The sequence below is a fragment of the Haemorhous mexicanus genome, chromosome 9 (assembly GCF_027477595.1).
Source record: "Haemorhous mexicanus isolate bHaeMex1 chromosome 9, bHaeMex1.pri, whole genome shotgun sequence".
Lineage (NCBI taxonomy): Eukaryota > Metazoa > Chordata > Aves > Passeriformes > Fringillidae > Haemorhous > Haemorhous mexicanus.
The window spans coordinates 24,635,178-24,653,949 of NC_082349.1; the positions used below are offsets into that span (position 1 = coordinate 24,635,178).

Consider the following 18,772-nt stretch of genomic DNA (forward strand, 5'->3'; position numbering starts at 1 on the left):
TTCCCCACATAGGCTAGATAGTGTGAACTCTCACTGCTCAGAGTCTTGGAAATAACTTTTTAATTATCACTGCAATATTTTGCCACCTCTGCTGCCCTCCCGATAACTGTGGTTCCTGACCCACAGCCATGAATGACTATTTGCTTTGGGAACTTCGGTGAGTCTCAGGCAGGAATGAAACTTCAGAAGTGCGTGAGAAAACAGTTTGGAGAGAGGTGAAATTACATGGTATTTATCTGGAGAGCTGGAATTGTTTATAAATGATGTAAACATTCCCCTTTGAATTCCCAGTGTAGGCAATAACTAGCTGAAGTTTTTTAATAAAAATTTACCCTGGTTTGTTCTTTTTTTCTTTCTGTCCTAAAATTCTGACAATGATAAATGTTAGAGGTAAAGTGCATTTTTCTACAGCTGTTGTCTAGAAAAACAGAAGTTCTCATTGGGAATGATAGAAGCTATTGGCAGTGATGTGAAGGTGATCAAAAGGAGAAACTTCCCAGCAGATTTATCCTCCAAAAATTAGGTTAGAATTTGGAAGAAAAGAAATTACCTGTTCAGTCTGTTCCTGGCCTGCAGTTTGCTATTATCTGTAAAGGGTAAAACTTCTCTTTGACACTCCATGAAATCTCTTTATACAGAAGGGATCATCATAGAATGAGATGGTCTTTAAGGGCCCTTTGAACCCAACCAATTCTGCGACCCTCTGATACTGCCAGTGGGGAAAGCTCTTTACCAGGACTGTAGTTTTAGGGTAAAGCTTAGGTTGGATTGTTGAGGTTTTGTTTTCTTCTGCTTTTGAGAGGTAGAAGTGAGCAGATAAAGCCATTTGTAGGTGCTAGACAGCACCATGTTCTGGAGTGAAGCTGGCATGAGCTGCTTTCCTGGCTGCTTGCTGCTGCTTTCTGAACTTGGCACTTCCCTGTTTCTAAGAACACCAGCTTCTGCCTGAAAGGTTAGACTATCTTGGAGTTTTGGGAAAAGTTTTAAGCAGGGGATTTCAGTGTCTGCTTTCACCCCCTTCCAGCTTCATTTCAACATTTCTTCTGAGGAAATAATCATAGAATTGTAAAGTCATAAGATGTCCTGCGTTGCAAGATACCTTGAAGATCATCTTATTCTACCCCCTGCCATGGGCAGGGACACCTTCAACTAGCCCAGGCTGCTCCAAGCCCCATCCTTCCCGGCCTTGGATACTTCCAGGGATCCAGGGACAGCCACAGCTTCTGTGGGTACCCTGTGGCAGAGCCTCACCACCTCTGCACAAGAGCAGAGGGTGAAATTAGTAGGTGATATTTTTGCAGCATTTTTTGAGAGAGAGGGAAAAATATGGCCTATAACCACTGGAAAGAGGTGCTTAAACAGTGTAAGAGATTGCCTAAGGTGGAAAAAAGCAAACCCTAAATAACTTTCAGAAGTCTTCCACAATAACTGTTGAACAATTTGTGTTAAAGCCAAACCCAAAAGACTCTGCAATTTTAGTGATTGTTGACCTTACATAAATCTGTGTCTGGGCCAAGTGACTGTGAAAATGAGCTGACCAAATTGCTGCTATCCCCAGTAAAACCTTCTTTGTGGTTTCAGTTCTGGATCAGCACTGGTTCCAAGAGGCACATCCACCAGTGGGTGGATGCAAACAAACAAGACATCTCACAGAGATCTGATCAGCTGTTTATGGAATAGCCCTCAGGCAGGATTCAGCTGCAATCAAGCAATCAAGCTTGCCCTCCTTTTTCTCTGAGGAGTCGATGATGTGTGAAGAATGCAGTTTATAAATGCTGAAGCACACTCACCGTTGTGGGCCTAGAGACAGCCAGTGCTGGACTGGGGATTAGGGAATAGCTACAAAGTCCCTGCCGAGTACCCTGCCAAACCAACGACTTGTTTTGTTAAAACATTTTGATTATTCTACCCCCCAAAAACTCAAACAAAGCTATTTTTAGTATATAAAGTTTCAACCATTCCTCTTGTTCTTGCCCTTTGAGCATTAAGTGCAGAATGAAGCAATATTCTAAGCTAGATACAAGGAAACACAGCAAAACAGTACTTGATACACATCCAGTGCTTGTGTACTGAGAAGACTTAGTGCCTTTTTTTTACTTCTGAGAAACATGTTCTGATTTAAAATACTACAATGAACTGGGGCAAAATTATTAGTGATTGACAAAGTTGTGTTGAGTTCAGTCGAGCAAAGCATGAAATACATATGTATCTCCACTTACCTGCTGAAGGTAGCTCATCTAAGAGTCTGGGATGAAGGTCCTATTTTTACAAACTTACTGTGATTTCTGTGCATTAGATAAATGAGAATATTTATCTAGTTAGAGTATCAAGGCCCCATCCCTGGAGTATTCAAGGCCCATGTTGGGGATCTGAAAATCCTGGCCTATTGGAAGGTGTCTCTGCCTATGGCAGGGGAGTGAGACAAGGTCCCTTCCAACACAAACCATTATAGGATTGTAATATTCTGAAATGTTGTCCCCGGTGTCTTGGAAAGCATTTATCAAAATGCTTTATCAAAGCATGAAGTCCTGGTTTTGAAAAGTTTTTCTTTAGGTGAGATTTCTCTGGTTGCTTTTGTAGACTCAAGGCTTAATTTACAATAATGCTTGAAATTTAAATGAATCACAGAATATCCTGAGCTGGAGGGGATCTTTGACATCTGCAAGGATTGAGTCCAAACCCTGGCCTTTCACAGACACCCCTGCAATCCCACCCTGTGCATCCCTGGGAGCGCTGTCCAAACCCTCCTGGAGCTCTGGCAGCCTTGGGGCTGTGCCCATTCCCTGGGGAGCCTGGGCAGTGCCCAGCACCCTCTGGGGAAGAACCTTTCCCTGAGCTCCAGCCTGACCCTCCCTGGCACAGTTCCAGCCCTTCCCTCAGGTTCTGTTCTCATGGCATTGAGAATATTCATCAAGCATGGGTTAAATTTCCTGTTAGGAGCAGATTCCTTATTTTCATAATCGTGTCCAGTTTCCAAAAGGTACTAATTTTGACTTGAACTGAAGTTACATTCCACCACAACTAATTATTCTTCTGTAAGGAAATTCCTGTAAATCGTTGTGATGCCCAAAGGTTTGTACTGATGCCAGAGGGGGTGTTGAGATGAACTGTGATGATCAGCAGAGTGTGAATATGGTGCTGTGGAAAATAGTGGAGATTTATTAGTCATTGGCAGTTTAGGTCATGTCTCCAGGTAGTTTTGATTGTGTGTGGCAAAAATGAGTCATTCCTATGTCTGATGAACTGGATTGATCAGTGTAGAGCTAGGAGTTCACAAGTACTGAGCTGGTGAGTGGTCTTTTTCCATTTCTTTTAGTGTTGAAACACTTCATTTTTTTACTTCTAACCTTTCTGTAAAAAGGGAAGAATTCCTGTCCTTAGACTGCCTAATGATACATTTTTCTTCCTCACTTTTAAAATAAGTAGAAATGGATCTTCTGTATACAGAATATTGATGGGAGGAGAACTGAGAATGACATGGGGGCACAGCCTGGACTTTGATGGAAGAAAGGGGTGTTCTTGGGTGACTTGAATGCTGGATGAACCTATATGGGAAAAACAACAGAGTTTGGAATTGGATGAGAAGCCTGTGAATGAAAGGGATGCTGTGGATGAGACGAGACTGAGGGGGGACTGAAGGAAGACAAGACTGGTGATGGAACATTTAGGATGGTGCAAAAGAGGTTGTTGTTGTGGGGAAGGTATCATCTGTAAGATCAAAGGGAATGGGGTCTGGCGGTGTTCACTCATGAGTTCTCTGCTGTAGGTAGAGGTCCCTAAACCCACTGGAAAACATCCCTTTTCTGCTGGCTCTTACTCCTCCCAGGGGATCACAACAAAAGGCTTACAGCAACCCAGCTGTGGTTGGTGTAGGTCCCTGCAGTGTATGACCACCAGAGTGTGTTTGGATGATGCTGCAGGGGAAGCAATTTGAAATCTTGTTTCACTCAGTTAAAGGTGTAAAAGGCCCCTCCACTGCTTTTCAAGGATACAATGCAGGTGACAAAGTCAAAAGTTAAAAAATTACATTACAGAATGAAGGTTTCTTGCATACCTCTGTTTCGTGCCTTTTCTTCTCCCTGGTCCCAGACAGGCATTATCCATTTTCATAGAAAAAGAAGGAATGGTTTAATGGGAGAAGCAGCTGAATGCTTCGATTCTGAAGATACATAATCTACAGTGAATGCCAAACAAAGAAAGGAAAAACAAATAGTTGCAGCTGGTCTTTCTCTGTTTTCTATGGAATTTGGAGTCTGTGGAAAAAATAAACCATGATCATGTACCTAAGGCTTTTTGTCATAAAGCAACTGCAGAAGGGCTTTTGAAAGCAGACAGGCTTAGTGCTTGTGGTCCCTAAATTTGAAGAGCTTCAGATCCAACACTAAAACTTTTCAGTTGTGTGGTTTTCATACATGTTACATATATAATTCATGTTTTATTTTTACAGTATTGTTTTCTCATGCACTGTCTCAGTTATATTTTTTGATGTGCATTTTAAAACATTATTAGAATATTTTTCCTCTTTGGGTACAATTTTGAACCTAAATTTACTTAAGCAATGAAACAGTTAATCTGAAATCCTGTTGCTTTGACTGCTTGAGAAATATTCTTGAGTCCCAGAATAAACAAATGGGAATAGAGGCCATGCTCCACAGATTTTCCAGGTTTCAGTATGCATTCCAAGAAATGACCTGACAGCAGGGCAGGTTGCAAGAGCAAATTTTCTGGGGGAAAGTTATAAATCATTGCTCTATTTGCCCTTCCCCCTCTAATAAAATTCATCACATTGCATTTTGGCAGAACAACAAAAGCTGCTGTTCTTTTGGGGGCTTTCTATAAAGGTCCCAGAGGAGAAAAAACCTTCTTCTAAACCAGTGTTACAGCATTATTGCAAAGCTCTTTGGAATGACAGGGTTGGGAAATGGATCTCCCAGAATTGCCTATTGAACTTACATAAGCAAGCTGCTGCCAGAGTGCAGACAGCTGGGTTGTTCTGTTTCCTTCCATTTTCAGTTTTGATCTTGAAAAACTCTCAGAAACTGAAGTTCCTATGGGTTCATTGAATTTAACAATCCATTTAAAAACTTACCTGTGGAGGTAAGATCTTGGAATTAAATGGGAACTTTTCTATATACCTCATTTAAAAAAGTGTCATGTTCATCTCACTGGGAGTAGAACATTGAAATTTCTTTGGAAGCATTTTTGGGCCCAGATGTATAATTTCTAAAGTAGAACTTAAATGAGTTGGATCTTTTTGAAGCCTTGTGATTCCTGTTCCAGGCTTGTCTAAAGCAAACACAAGTTGCTCCCTAGCTGGTGTTACCAGCTGTTGCACAAACCCCAGTTCTCTCTTGGGCCACATTACTGCAGGGCTTTGAGCAGCACAGGCAGTTTTACTGTGATTTTTTGTGTATGTTGTTTTGCAAACATGCCCAAGCAGCTCTCTTGTGCACACCCTTGGTGAGGGGACACCTGGTCAGTGCTGTCTCACCCTGTGCTGGGAGCACTCAGTACAGCTCAGGTGGGACATTCCTAAGAGTGGAGGGGGAATGATTGATGAAAACCTGCCCCCACCTTTTCAAATGTGTTTTGAATGACACCCTTCACTTATTTAGACTTATTTCATCTTTGCACAAAGGTTGCTGGGCATTAATACTGTAACATATGAGAACAAGTACAATTCTGTAGGAGGCTGGAATCTAGTTTCTATCACAAAGTCATCTCACACACAAACCTATGGCACATTTCCACTTTTTAAATGATAAAGTAGGCAAGTAATGCACAATAAGCCAGGGGAATGAGGAGACTCCCAGTAGTGAGGGGTAAACACATCAGGTTAGTTTATTGCTTGTTTCCAAGCCTTCAACTGACATAACCAAAATACTGCTCTCCTTTACAAGATGTTTCTCAATGCTACTATGGTCAACTGCAGCTTCAAACCATGGTTCAGTGTTACTGTGAGTGACATTCACATTGCTACACAAACCCAATATTACTTCAGTGGGATTTTAAAAATATGCTGCAGCTCTGTGATGTACAGAAGTGATGCAAAATCATATAGTTTGACAAACCAGCTGTGTTTCTGGGGAGGTTGGGTTGGTTGTGGTGGGTTTCCCTTAGCTGATTGTCAAGCTCTCTCTCAGCCACTCATCCCTTGCAAAGGAGGAATGGGTTGAGATAAAGGCAGGGAAGTCACCAGTTGTTGTTGAGGGCAAGACAAAGTTGGCTTAAGGAAAATTAATTTGTTGCCAATTAAAATAGATATTCAATTATTCCTTCAGGTGGTGGGAAGCAAAGACAAGTAGGAACACCTTTGCCTCCACTTGCCCTACTCAGCTTCTTCCCTGATTCCTTCTCCCTTCCCTAGTGCCATCAGGAATGGGGCTGTGGTCAGTACATATGGGTTTCTCTTGGCTGCTCTGCCTCCTCACACCCTTCCTTTCCTTCACTGTGGGCTCTCCCATGGGCTGCTGTCCTGTCCTTGGTGTGGGAGCCTCTGTGCCCTGCAGGGACATGCTTTCCAAAACTATGTTCCCTTCCAGACCCACCTCTGTGCTGTGCCTAACAATAATTTGTATTAGGCATTTTAGGGGAAAAAACCCTGGAGAAGTCCAGAGATAGGAATTAATCAGTACATCTGGATGAGAAAATTTTCCTTGTTGCTTCATGCAACTAATAATTGATGAGCAGAAATGCCCACAGGTTTGTATCCCTAATTACTTTTAAAATTTACCTGTGGTTGTTGTGTAGATATGTATCCAGGTGTGCTAGTGAACTCCTTTAAACACCATGCTGACCATGGCTTTGCTAGTATCTTCTATTAAAGTTGCATTTCCTTTAAGTATTCACATTTTTAAAAATAAATCAATATGGAATCTCTACAAGACAGTAGAGACAGGCATTTCAACAGAATATATTTCAGCAGCCAGTATTGCTGATAGTATAGTAACAACTGTTCTTTTTTCTTCTAGGTGTTAAAGTGGGTTGAAGAAGCAGTTCAAGCCTCCAAAGTGCATCTCTTATCTACAGACCATCTGTCTATGGCTGTAAATACTTGGCAGATCCCTTTTGATCCCAGTCTGAAGGAAGTTACAGTGTCCTTGAGTGGTCCTTCACCAGCAATGGAGATTCATAATCCTCTAGGTGAAGTACTTTATTCTTTCTTTTGTGATGGTGAAAAAAGAGAAGGAAAAATCCCTTTTGATATTTTATTTTTTTCCCAATATTTCATGGGTTTTTTTCACTTGGAGGAAACTGTAAAACTTCTTTATTCCCTCCACTTCATCTCACCTCCATCTTCTTTGTTACTATTTGTCCTTGCATTCCAGATTGTTGGACACTTTTGTCTTTCATCTGTTCTTGTATTCCCTGAACCATCATTTAAGGGTTTTATGTGAGGAAAGTTCAGCCATGGTCTAGTTTTCTTGAACTGAGAACATTCAGAACCAAACCTGCCTCCCCTGCCCATCTCCAGCTGAGCAGTGTGTGATGGGGAATGCAATGACAGATTTGGAGCTAATTTATAATTGAAGCTATTTTGAACAAATCTGTTGTTTATTATTAAGCTGATGCCCTAGGAACTTGGAACAGCACTCCAGAAATAAATTCAGATCATATTTTGTATTCTCTGAATGACTTTTGCCTAAGGATATTGCCTTTGTAGCTGGGAAATATTTTATGCCCAGGATGGGATCCCTGCAGTGTGGTCTGGTCTGTCCTGCACTGAGGCATTCTTGTTTACAGGAAAGAGGTTTGCTCAATGTCTGTGTTCAAGCCATGACAACACACAGTCCTGGGTGCAAGTGTCAGGCTTCCCTGAAGCTGTGACCCCACCTCTTTTTGGCCTTTCTCATAGATCAGCTCCCTGTATCTAAATCCACAGGGTTTCACTGAAATTACCCAAGGCAAATCTAGTAGGTTTTGAAAATGGGCACTAGGACATCCCACTCTCCACTTCTTTCCCTTTAGTGCTGTGAAAGAGCCAGATGAGTTTTAGGGCTGATGATTCTTCAGGGTCAGCCTTGAGGGAGCAAAATCCCCCTCTAGAGGGCCAGTTCCTGCACACAATCACCCACATATAAATGAACATTTTCAGTATTCTGTCAGAGAATTATAGGGAATGTTGACTGTTGTAAATTTCACTGACTCCTAAGTAGTGGGTAAGTCAAGTATCAGAAATACATTGGTCCAAAACAAAAATATTGTATTTACTCTGTTTTTTTAAAAGCAATACTGCATTTACTCCATCCTGTATTTAGTTTCTGTTTCTGTTTTTTCAGGCAAGCAGCTCAGTAAGGGATCAGGACTGAATGAATTGCTAAATATCCAAAACTCTGCAAAGGTAGTAAATGTCAAAGATCCAGAACCTGGAACATGGACAATTAAGGTAAAGTTATTGCAGAACTTCTGTGTGATTGTTCTGTAGCATATAAGTGGGTTGTATAATGATTTGCTATGTTATTTATCATACATACTTACAGCTGAGTCTGTGTTACAGTAAATGTCCTGTGATCTTGTATTGTTGTACCTCTTTATGTAGGTAAAGCTGCATGATCCCAGCTTTCCTAAATAGATGTGGAAACAATCCTACTGGTGTAGGTCCTTTCTGACTGAACTATTTTATTGTAGCAGTGTAAATACTGTATAGTCATTTTTGGAGGGGAAGGCACCCGGGTGAGGCACTTTATAGGCAGTGCTGAATGGATCCTGCTGTGCATTGTCCCTGCCCTAAGCACAGAGGTGCTTTGAAAAGGATCACTAATTCACACACAGCCCTGGGGGAAGCTGTTGATCCTGCTGCAGAACTGCAGCTACAAAAGCATGTTGAGCTCAGCAGCTCTGGGGAGAATTGTTTGAATGTCTGTCTAGGACTGGGGGCTTATCAAATGAGGGACAGGGACTTTTGATATGGGCAGATATATGGGACAAGAGGGAAAGGTTTTAAACTGCCAGAGGGGAGGGCTGGATGGGCTATTGGAAAGGAATCCTTCCCTGTGAGGGTGGGCAGACCCTGGCACAGGGTGCCCAGAGAAGCTGTGGCTGCCCCTGGATCCCTGGCAGTGTCCAAGGCCAGGCTGGACAGGGCTTGGTGCAACCTGGGATAGTGTAAGGTGTCCCTACCCATGGCAGGGGGTGGCACTGGGTGACTTTTTAAGGTCATTTCCAATTCCATGATTCTGTGCTGAAAAAATGGTACAGAGACAATCTGGTGGGCTATTAAAAGTGAAAAATCAAAAGGTTTGGGTCCTGCTGGTCATGGTAACATGATCCACATTGGGTCCTGAGACCTTTTCCTACAAGTCAGTGCTTTAGGATTCACTTCTGTCACTTGCTAGAGGCTTCTAGGGTGAGGGATCAGTGCAGCAAATATCCAGTGCCCTGCAGCCCAGAGGGGCAGTTCAGGAAGAGCCCTGTGTGCTCCTGGCTGTGTGATGTGAGCTGAGCCACTGGTGTGTGCCAGCACCAAGTGTTGGCTGCTGGGGAGGCATCCTGGGCTCAGGGTGGGACACCTGCAGAGCCAACAGTCCCCTCGTGCCCAGGCTGCTGCTGGTGCATGCACTCCTGGCAGCAGGAGAGCAGCCTGCCAAGCCATCAGGTGGCTCCTGCAGGCAGGGCCTGCGAGTTTTTTGGGGGTTGGGAGGTTTTTTTTAGTTTTTTTCCTAAGCTCCGCATAATGCTGTCTCCAGCTGTATGGAGAGCATGGATAAAACTTTCAAATTTATGTGTTTTGAGTTAAAAAAGAACTGAAAAAAATCTCTTGAATATGTAGTTGAAATATTTAAATTAAATTTTATGAGCAAGCCAGGTCATGCATTTCTTCATAGATACCTGTATTTTGGGCAATTTTTTGATGTTGTTTGCAAGACAGGAAAGCATCTTTCACAAATATGTATTTGCTCTTTTGCTTATACTCATCCAACCTGGGATGGCAAACACTAATGTACAGTCTCTGTAATCCATGTTCAACTGCAAATAATGAGAAGAGACCTAAAGATAATAATTGGAAAGCAGTCCTGTGTGATGAAACAAATTGTGTTTGCCTAAGCACCTCCAGCTCCTAGACCATGACAGTGAGAGATGTGTTAATTGTTATTAGGAAATGGTAACATTTTGTAAGGTTATTTCGGCCTTAAAAGTTGCAAATAACCAAAGGTCTGAGGAATTCATAAAGAGAGATGATTTCCCAGTATATTTTTCTGTGGATTGTTTACTCGGCTTTAGTCACTGGCTTGGTTTATTTACACAAAGATTTTAAGACTTAAGCTTTGTGAAAATTTTATTCACACTATAAACCCCTTATATAGATGCACCAAGGTATAAAACCAGAACTTTATCACTGAGTTTATCTAATGAAATTTTTACTGGTAATTAACGCTTGATACCTTGAGTTATTTGGCACAATTAAATATTTCTTTATATTGTTAACAGCTGGCTTATATAAAAAAGGCTTTAGTGGTTCTATTTCTGAGGTGAAAGGCTAACTAAATAGAAGGAAATATGTTGTTTTAATCAGACAGACATTGATTTGTCATGATGTCTAATGCCTGTGCAAAGGCTGTTAGTTAGAAGAAACAACTGTTTAATGTGATACTCACATGCAGTGGTGACAGTGGGGGTTACTCTGGAGCAACCTCTCCCAGAGACCTGCAGGAATTTGAGAATGGATTAGGTAAAACTCCAGGGAAGCTCAATGGAAGCTTCCAGACATCTGAAGGGTATAGAAATAGGTGAGGAGGAAAAGCCATGGGTTCCTGTGCACCTTTGGCAAGTAGCACTTGACCTTTCTTTCTCTGCATAGAATCATACAAGTAACTTAGAATTACTTTGATTTGTCTTCTTTAAGATGAAAGATGTGCATCAAAGCAGCTGTGCTCTCCAGAACATGAAGCTCAGGCTGTCCATGGGTGATGGATGGGTGGGGGTTGTTCTGATTTCTTTTTTGCTGGTTAAAGCAGAATGACAAGGTGAGGGTATAAGGGTACAGACCAGATGGGAGAGGTACCTGTGCACCCTCTGTTCTCCCTTGGCCAGGGAAGAGAAGCACCTTTAATGCATAGCTTTTTCTGTTGACTTCTGATTCACTGACCATTTCCTAGTGGAGTTTGTAATGGTCAGGTCCTAACTCCCAGACCACTGCCATTGCAGCAGGCACTAGCATGTGGCAAGGACTTGGTGATTTGTTGGTATGGTTTACTTCCAAGACAAACTGGTTGTCTTTGCTGACACCACAATTGTAGGGCTGGGTGTGAAAGCAAAGCTTTATTCAAGGTGCTTTTCCTTACCACTTTAGCCATAAGGCTCCTGTCTGTGCTGCTGTTAGCCATGCTGGAGTCAGGCCCTGAGCTCCGGGCTGGCTCACCTCTGTGCAGTGCCTGCAGTGCTGATTCCATGTGCTGGCTGTTTTGCAGACCTCGAGCAGCGGGAGGCACTCTGTGCGCATCACGGGGCTCAGCACCATTGACTTCCGGGCTGGCTTCTCCAGAAAGCCCACCTTGGACTTCAAAAAAACATCCAGCAGGCCAGTGCAAGGTTTGTTTCCACTTCAGTCTATGTTAAATACCTTCAGGCCCCCAAAATCAAGTACAGCTCTATGATGAGCTTTGTGATAACTCTGGGAATGCTGTGGGTTGGTTCCTGGAAGGGGCTTTGTATCTGTGTGACATAAATACAGATATTCTTAACTATGCCTCAAAATTGCAGTGCAGTTTCTGTTATTTTTGGAGCTTAAGAAAAAGGCTTTGACCTAGAGGCATGGTGAGGAGTTAATAAAGAAGCTGCTTTTTCAGAAACACCTGTTGGACATCAGCACTTTAAACTCTCCCCAGCTGGGTCTCCTCACGGCTAATAAGCAGAGCTCAGCTGAGCACAATTTAGTCTTTCCCTACTCAGTAGGTAAGGGCTGGAGCTGAATGCTGTATTCATGGGGTAGTGAGCCATGCAGATGGAATTTAATCTTTCATGTTTTAATTATCTGTTTTCTTTAGCACTTAAAATAGTGTGTTTCTGTTTTCCTAGGAATTCCTACCTTCATGCTGCTGAATACCACAGGGATCCTGCTTCCAGCTAGAGTAGACCGACTGGAACTTCTGAGTATTACAGGGGAACTCCTTAAGACCTTGCCTGTGAAATACTATCCTGACAGAAAGCCCTATGGACTATGGAATATTTCTGACTTCATTCCACCAGATGAAGCTTTTTTTGTTAAAATAACAGGCTATGACAAGGATGGTTATCTTTTTCAGAGAGTTTCAAGTGTTTTGTTTTCTAGTATTATTCCTGGTAAGTGACTTTAACTTGAATTGACTGTTCATTTGTCTCATCTGAATCAGTTAAAATTGAGGTCTTGTATGCTTTTATAACTTATGCAAGTTCTTTATGTGCTGTTTCCCTCCAAAGTTCTGTCTCTAGTTCATAATGGTCAATACCCACTATGTAGAGCTTTACAAGAAATTGAGCTTCCTTTTAATAAAAGGAAAGGATTGGATGTGTGTGAGTAGCTGTTAATATACTTTCTGGGGAATGTTTTCTTCCTTCAGATGCCCCCAAAGTTACAATGCCCATGAAGACTCCAGGTTATTATTTACAGCCAGGCTCTGTTCCCTGCCATGTTGAGAGCCTTATACCTTTTACTCAGCGTTTTACTAAAAATGGGGTAAAACTGGGAGTGGATCAGTTCTTCAAGTAAGTAGTTACCTTTTCGCACAATACTCCTTGTTTTATATGTTTATAAATCCTATGTATAGAAAATTATTTCTGTTATTATTTACTGCTATGTGCTGTCTACATCCTGCTACTTCCACTCTGTTATTTTTGGCGCTCTTCATCAGGAAAGTTGTGTTTTATGGAGATACTGATAATATTTATATATAGAGAGATATATCTATATATAATGTACAGAGGAGGGTGTAAACTCTGCATGTGATGGGATTTATAAGGTTCTGGCCTAAATTCCCCTCAAATATGTGTTCTGAAGTTATGATAAACTGGGTCTAAAAGTCTAGAAGGCAAATGGTTTTAATTTATATTTTTAAATGTTATGCAAAATTGGTAACTAGCTTTGTTTATTAAACACACCCCTCACTCTGGCCCCAGTGATATGTAGATGATGGGGCATACATTAATTTGTTTGATTTTTAATGCCTTTCATGGATGCCCTAGAAGTATGTCCTATGATATTCCTGCCCTAGAAACCTTCATCTTCAGAAAATCTCTCAAAATAGCAAAATTTACGTGGGATATACCAGAAGGCTCTTCAGATTTCTGTATAGAAAAAGAATTGTGTGCCCTTTCTCTGTAGGGTGAGAGAATAATAATAAAAAAAAGTTAATTAGTTAAAATACTCATGAAGTGCTGCTTTTAATTCTGTTTGTTAAAACCAAAAGGGAAATGTGCCCTAGCAAACAGTGTCAGCAGCCTCCTGTTCGGCTCAAAGCACCTCAGGAGCAGACTGTAGACTAAATTCTGCATTCTCCAGCAGGTACAGCATACCCAAGTAAACACATCCTGCAGCTCCTTGTGCACTGCTGGCAGTGGGAAATGCTGGAGCTTGGTGTGGTTTGGGTTTTAATGAGGTGCCACTGACACATAGTCAGCCCCAGCACAGCACATACTTGGGCTGCTGTGTAATGTTTTCCATTCCTTAGGTATCGAACCCCACACTTCTCCTTGTTCTTCACACATCCAGCACCGCTGATTCAGCCGCGTTTTTCTTTTTTCTGTTACAGAGCAGATGAATGAACATATCATCCAAGTTAATTTAACAAAACATATCTCAAGCCAAATATTGTTGGTCACAGTTAAATAGAATCTAATTCAGCTTGGCTTGTTTGTCTCTTATTTGTAGTGACGTTCCAGGCAGGGTTTGTCTAGCTTAGTAGTTCAGTGCAGATTTGAACGGTAGTGTTCCTCTGCATTGAATGAGTTTTGTTTTGGTGTTGAGATGTCTTCACTCAACTGTTTTAATATTTATTTTAAAACCTAAATGATTTATGAGTTGAATATTGTGTTTCTATTGTGACAGTTGTCTATGTGAAAATATGCTTAGAATGACTACAGGCTCAGGGTTCATGAGGAGAACAGACTTTGAAATTTGATTTTTTTTTTTTCCTTTGGTTCCAGAGGTACTATCAGCTGCAGTAGTAATTCCTAACTTTAAATTAGTAACATATGTTAGGAAGAAGAAATTTTTGTCAAATTGTAACAGCTTTGTCTTTCTACATTTCTGCATCCTTTTGTAGTGTAGTAAGAAAATTTGGGTTTTGCTTAATATCCCAGTGCATTTTTTTACCAGCCTCATAAAGGAGATCAAGAGCAGTAGTTGAGCACCTCATTCCAGTTGGAAGTGGCAACTGAGCACTAAAGTCTCTATACAATCTGTATTGAAAATAACAGATCCCACCAATCCTGCTGAGACAGGATTTACAATCAGCAAAAGTAAGACATTAAATTCTTAGTAAGTAAGAAAGTAAGACAAGAAAGGCAATTCATGTAGTTAATCAAAACAACAACCATGATAATTTAAAAATGTACTGATAATAAACTGCTGTCTATGGTTGCTATTCAAGTCTAGTAAACTATGCAGAATATATCCCTCCAAACCATATGCTAGGAAGTGAAATTATAGATTTCATTTCTCCCCGTGAACCATTGCCTTCTGCTGGTGAGCTCCCAGATGGGTCTGGAGCAGCATGGTGGGGGCGTCCAGGAGGTGAGGTGTGATACAACCAAGCACTACCGTGCTCTTTGTGTGACTGAAAGCCACGGGGGTCGTCTGAGTTGTGGGGTTTGAATGTTTGGAGTTGCCCAGCTGCCCACACAAACAGCTCAATCAGCAGATTGCATGTACAGTAAAATGAATTTGGTAGATAATGGTGATGCTGCAAGGTGCTGAATTATCCCATGATATGTGCTGTGGTTTGTGTGCAGTTACAGCTCCTCACCCAGTGCCCATGTGTGGAGCAGATGCCCTGAGCTGTGTGTTAGTCCTTGCTGCCAGTGTTGGTTTGATTTCTAAATTTTTCTTTAATAGTCCACCACAGGTCTTTGTTTTACCAAGCTGTTCCATGCCCCTGGGCACATTTCCCTTTGTGCTTCTGTTCCCAAGGCTTCCATGTTTGACAGCTGGCATGTAGCACGAGTCAGGAAGGAAGCAGAACAGGATTGCCTAACCTCACTTTTAATGTACTTTCCATGAAATAAAGGAGTTTCTCACTCGTTATTTGGAAGAAACACCACCTTATTCTTTAGTGCTGGCAGTTGCTGCCATGTCCATGTGCCAGCATTGAAGTGGGAAATGTCATAGATTTGAAGTATGATATATTAGGTTATCTAGAGTAAGTATGAAGTAAGAGGGAACAAGTAGAAAGCCATTTAAGGTCACTGTATACTGTTTTCATTTGTGGTGTGGTTGGATTGTCTGTCTCATGGTGCTACAGCATTGACCTTCGGTGCATATTCCAAGTCTCTTGTTCCTTCTGTATCCTTTAAGGGCTGATAAATCAATCTATTCAGACAAACAAAGGAGTCATTAATGTAGTGTTTTCCTGTAATGTGGCAATTACTTGCCAAAGCTCTCTCAGATATTTTGGTGCTTATCAGTTTTGTTTATGTGCCATAGCAACAGGCCATGGTGAGCACTGGGATACTGCAGAACCACTAGTTTGCCCATTTATGTTGTCCTCTGTGTGTCTGTAGCACCAGAAGTTTATAAAACGTGGTTTCGTATCATGAGAGACTGAGAATGTTTATTTTGAAGCACATGTAAGCAGCCTATGTAGCTACAATTTTATTCCGTTCTTGTTTTCACATTGTGTGTGATACCAACCTGGTGTTACTGCCCAGCAGCATTGGCCTTGCTGGGATCTAGAGACCACCTGCAGTGGTTCTCTGGATTGCTATACCTGTGAGTTTGGGAAGCTCAGGGGGGAGGATGAGACCTTGTTGCCTTTGCTGGGAAGAGGCATGGGCTTCGTACCTCACATTCCTTGAAGCCAGCAAGTTTCTGTGCAGAGACAGTGTATCTTCTCAGGTGGTAAATATAGCAGAGTACAAGCTGCTGAGGGAATGACAGGAAATACACTGCCTTTGGGTATTGTGTGACAGCTGCTGACTTGTTAAAGGTTTATTTTTTGATGTGCAAGTGGGACATTGGTTATTTTCTCCTGAAATTTTGAACATTCATAAAGTGACATCCAATTTGATTCTTTAGAGGGTCTGTCTTGCCTCTTAATGATTGTGAAACTCTCCTGTGCCTGCAGTCAGGAAACCAAGCTGGTGTAGCTCTTGGTTCCTTGAGGGACTCAGCAGGTGCCCTTTTCTCCTGCAGAGAATCTTCCAGCATGAGCTGGGACATTGCCCAGGTGTCTGTGTCTGACGAGGGCTTCTATGAGTGCGTGGCCAGCAGCACTGCGGGGACAGGACGCGCGCAGACATTCCTCGACGTGTCAGGTGCGTCCCAGCCGCCTTCTGGGGTGGGTTACTTGGGCTACAACACTTAAGAAAGGCACATGGGGCCGATAAAATGCATTGCCAGTTTTAAATGTATTTTTAATTACTGTGTTTTTTCCTCACCCGTGCCCACAAGTGAGCTGATGTTTATTCAACAAACCTGTTTTAAATATCAAATTTGATTTGGTTTCAGTTCCTGCTATCAGTTGGACTTGCAGAATAGATCTGACCTATAGAATCCAAAACCTAAATCTCAGATTTCAACTGTTCTCAATTTTATTTTGCTTTGTAGCAATTATATGTTGGCTTGATTGTATATATGTGTTATCTGATAGACAAGGAAGTAAGAAAATTGTGTTCAAATTTCTGCTTTTTTACAATACAAAATTCGGTAAATTGTTGGAAATCTCATCTATTACCTTGAATTTCTTAAAAGTGGTAATAAAGATGAGGGAGTAAAATGAATGAGGTAAAAAATAGGGCTTATCACAATTTTGAATAAACAGTAGGCTTATTTTTTGTCTGTGGGTGGATGGATGAAACCTCTGCCCATACTGTAGCAAATTTGGTCACCTAATTTTTCACAGTTGCAGTGCAGACAGTGAGAGAGAAAAATAATTTCTGGTTTGTAGTAATGATCTATTCTATACAGCCTTGTGTTGGTGTTGATCAGATATGAGTCTTGGAGCAAGTGAAAGCTGTTGCTGGTGAGCTGGAAAAACACTGGAACAGTTAATCTGTGACAGGGAGGAATGGGAGAACTCAGAACAACATTTTCAACTCAGAGTTTCATTTAATGTCTTGAAATTAAAGTTGTCTTGCCTCTTATCTCTTGCAGTAGCTACTCCAGGTAGCCACTCCAGGTAGATTAGGAATCACAGAATCATGAAACAATTCAGGCTGGAGGCACCTTTGGAAGGCACCTAGTCCCAATTCTCAGCTCAAAGAGAATTCGCTTCCGGGCTTGATTATGTTTGTCAGGAACTTGTCCAATCAGTCTTTGAATGTCCCCAAGGGTGGAGATTTCACAAGTTTGTGGGCAGCCTTCAGTGCTTAACTACCCCCACTAGGAAAATATTTTGTATGTCTGGTTGGAATTTCCCCTGCTGCATGTTATGAGCGAAGACTCTCATCTTTTTTTTTTTCCCCCCTCTCCTGTGCCCTGAGAACACTCTAATTGTGTATTCCCTAAAACAACCCTCTCAGTAGCTGAAGAGAGTGGCTCCATAACCCTTCACCTCGCCTTTTCCAGGCAAATATGTTCCTTTCATTGTACTATGAGCAAATTCTAAGAAACCAGTGTGATAGCATTGATTTATGCAAGGCAAAGTTTGTAGAGAAAGAGTCCTCTTGGACCAAGGGATGAATTTGAGGAGAGGAACATCCTTTTATTCACAAGAAGCAGTGAGTAGAGTGGAACAGTAACATCTGTCCTAACCCAAGTCCTGGTTCTAGAAGTCTAGTTTATATTTTAGCCACAAAAATCCTTCAATCAGAAAAGATGTTCCCAGATGCTTGTTTCAAACCATGGCTTAGAGGGCAAGCAATTGTGGGCATAAAGATTGTCAGTCTGGAAGTTGCAACCATTCTCCTATCAAAGACAAACATGAAGGAGAATCCTGACCTTTTTCTTGTGATGTTGGTAGCACTTGAAAGCCAAGGGTAATAAGGGGGAAAATCCCATATCCCCTCGTTTACAAAGCACAGGAGATGGCCTGGAATTGAGTCACTGTGTAAACATGACAATTTGTTCTGTTCAGAGCCCTGCAGAGGATTAATGGGAGGGAGATGCTTTGAAATCCTTGTGTACAAATATTTGCAAGAAAATTACTTGAAATTTCTTCTTGAAGCAAAGTAAACAATCTTTTCAAGTGTTCTTGGTTTACCCAGCTGACAGACAGTATAGCACAGATAATCCATTCTGGCAGCTGTTGTGTGAAAGGTATTGGAGCTGTGCCAACGTTTTCTCATTTCACAGAAAGCAAGCACTTGAGTTTGACTCTTAGTCCTGTTAAATCTTTAAAATGTCAAACGGCTCGTTAGCTTGTGCAGCACCCTACCTGAAGGGCCAGTGGAGTGCTGGGGGGTGGATGAGTGTGAGCACTGCTGTGGGCAGTGGCTGGGGTAGTCCAAAACTTGTGTTGTCCCTCTAGACTGACAGTCAAAAGGTGGGGATTCCAGTCCTGTACTGGCCTCATCTCCCTCTCCTGAGTTTAGGTAACATATTTGATGATAAGCCTGTGGAAAGCAGCTGAAGATTTATTGTTTCTCCCAAACGTACAAGTACAGAGGAGAAACTCCATTCAATAAGCAAGTGTAGCTTCCC

General features: G+C 41.7%; 1 protein-coding gene across 3 annotated transcripts in view; it reads left to right on the forward strand.

Annotated features, from left to right (window-relative positions):
• Positions 1-18,772, forward strand: part of HMCN1 (hemicentin 1) — a 166,567-nt gene that overhangs the window by 36,477 nt on the left and 111,318 nt on the right. For all 3 annotated transcript variants that reach the window (XM_059854550.1, XM_059854552.1, XM_059854551.1), the window contains exons 5-10: positions 6,972-7,143; positions 8,280-8,386; positions 11,409-11,529; positions 12,016-12,279; positions 12,537-12,681; positions 16,325-16,446. In XM_059854550.1, coding sequence (XP_059710533.1) covers positions 6,972-7,143; positions 8,280-8,386; positions 11,409-11,529; positions 12,016-12,279; positions 12,537-12,681; positions 16,325-16,446 — 931 coding nt within the window. The remainder of the gene's footprint in view (positions 1-6,971; positions 7,144-8,279; positions 8,387-11,408; positions 11,530-12,015; positions 12,280-12,536; positions 12,682-16,324; positions 16,447-18,772) is intronic.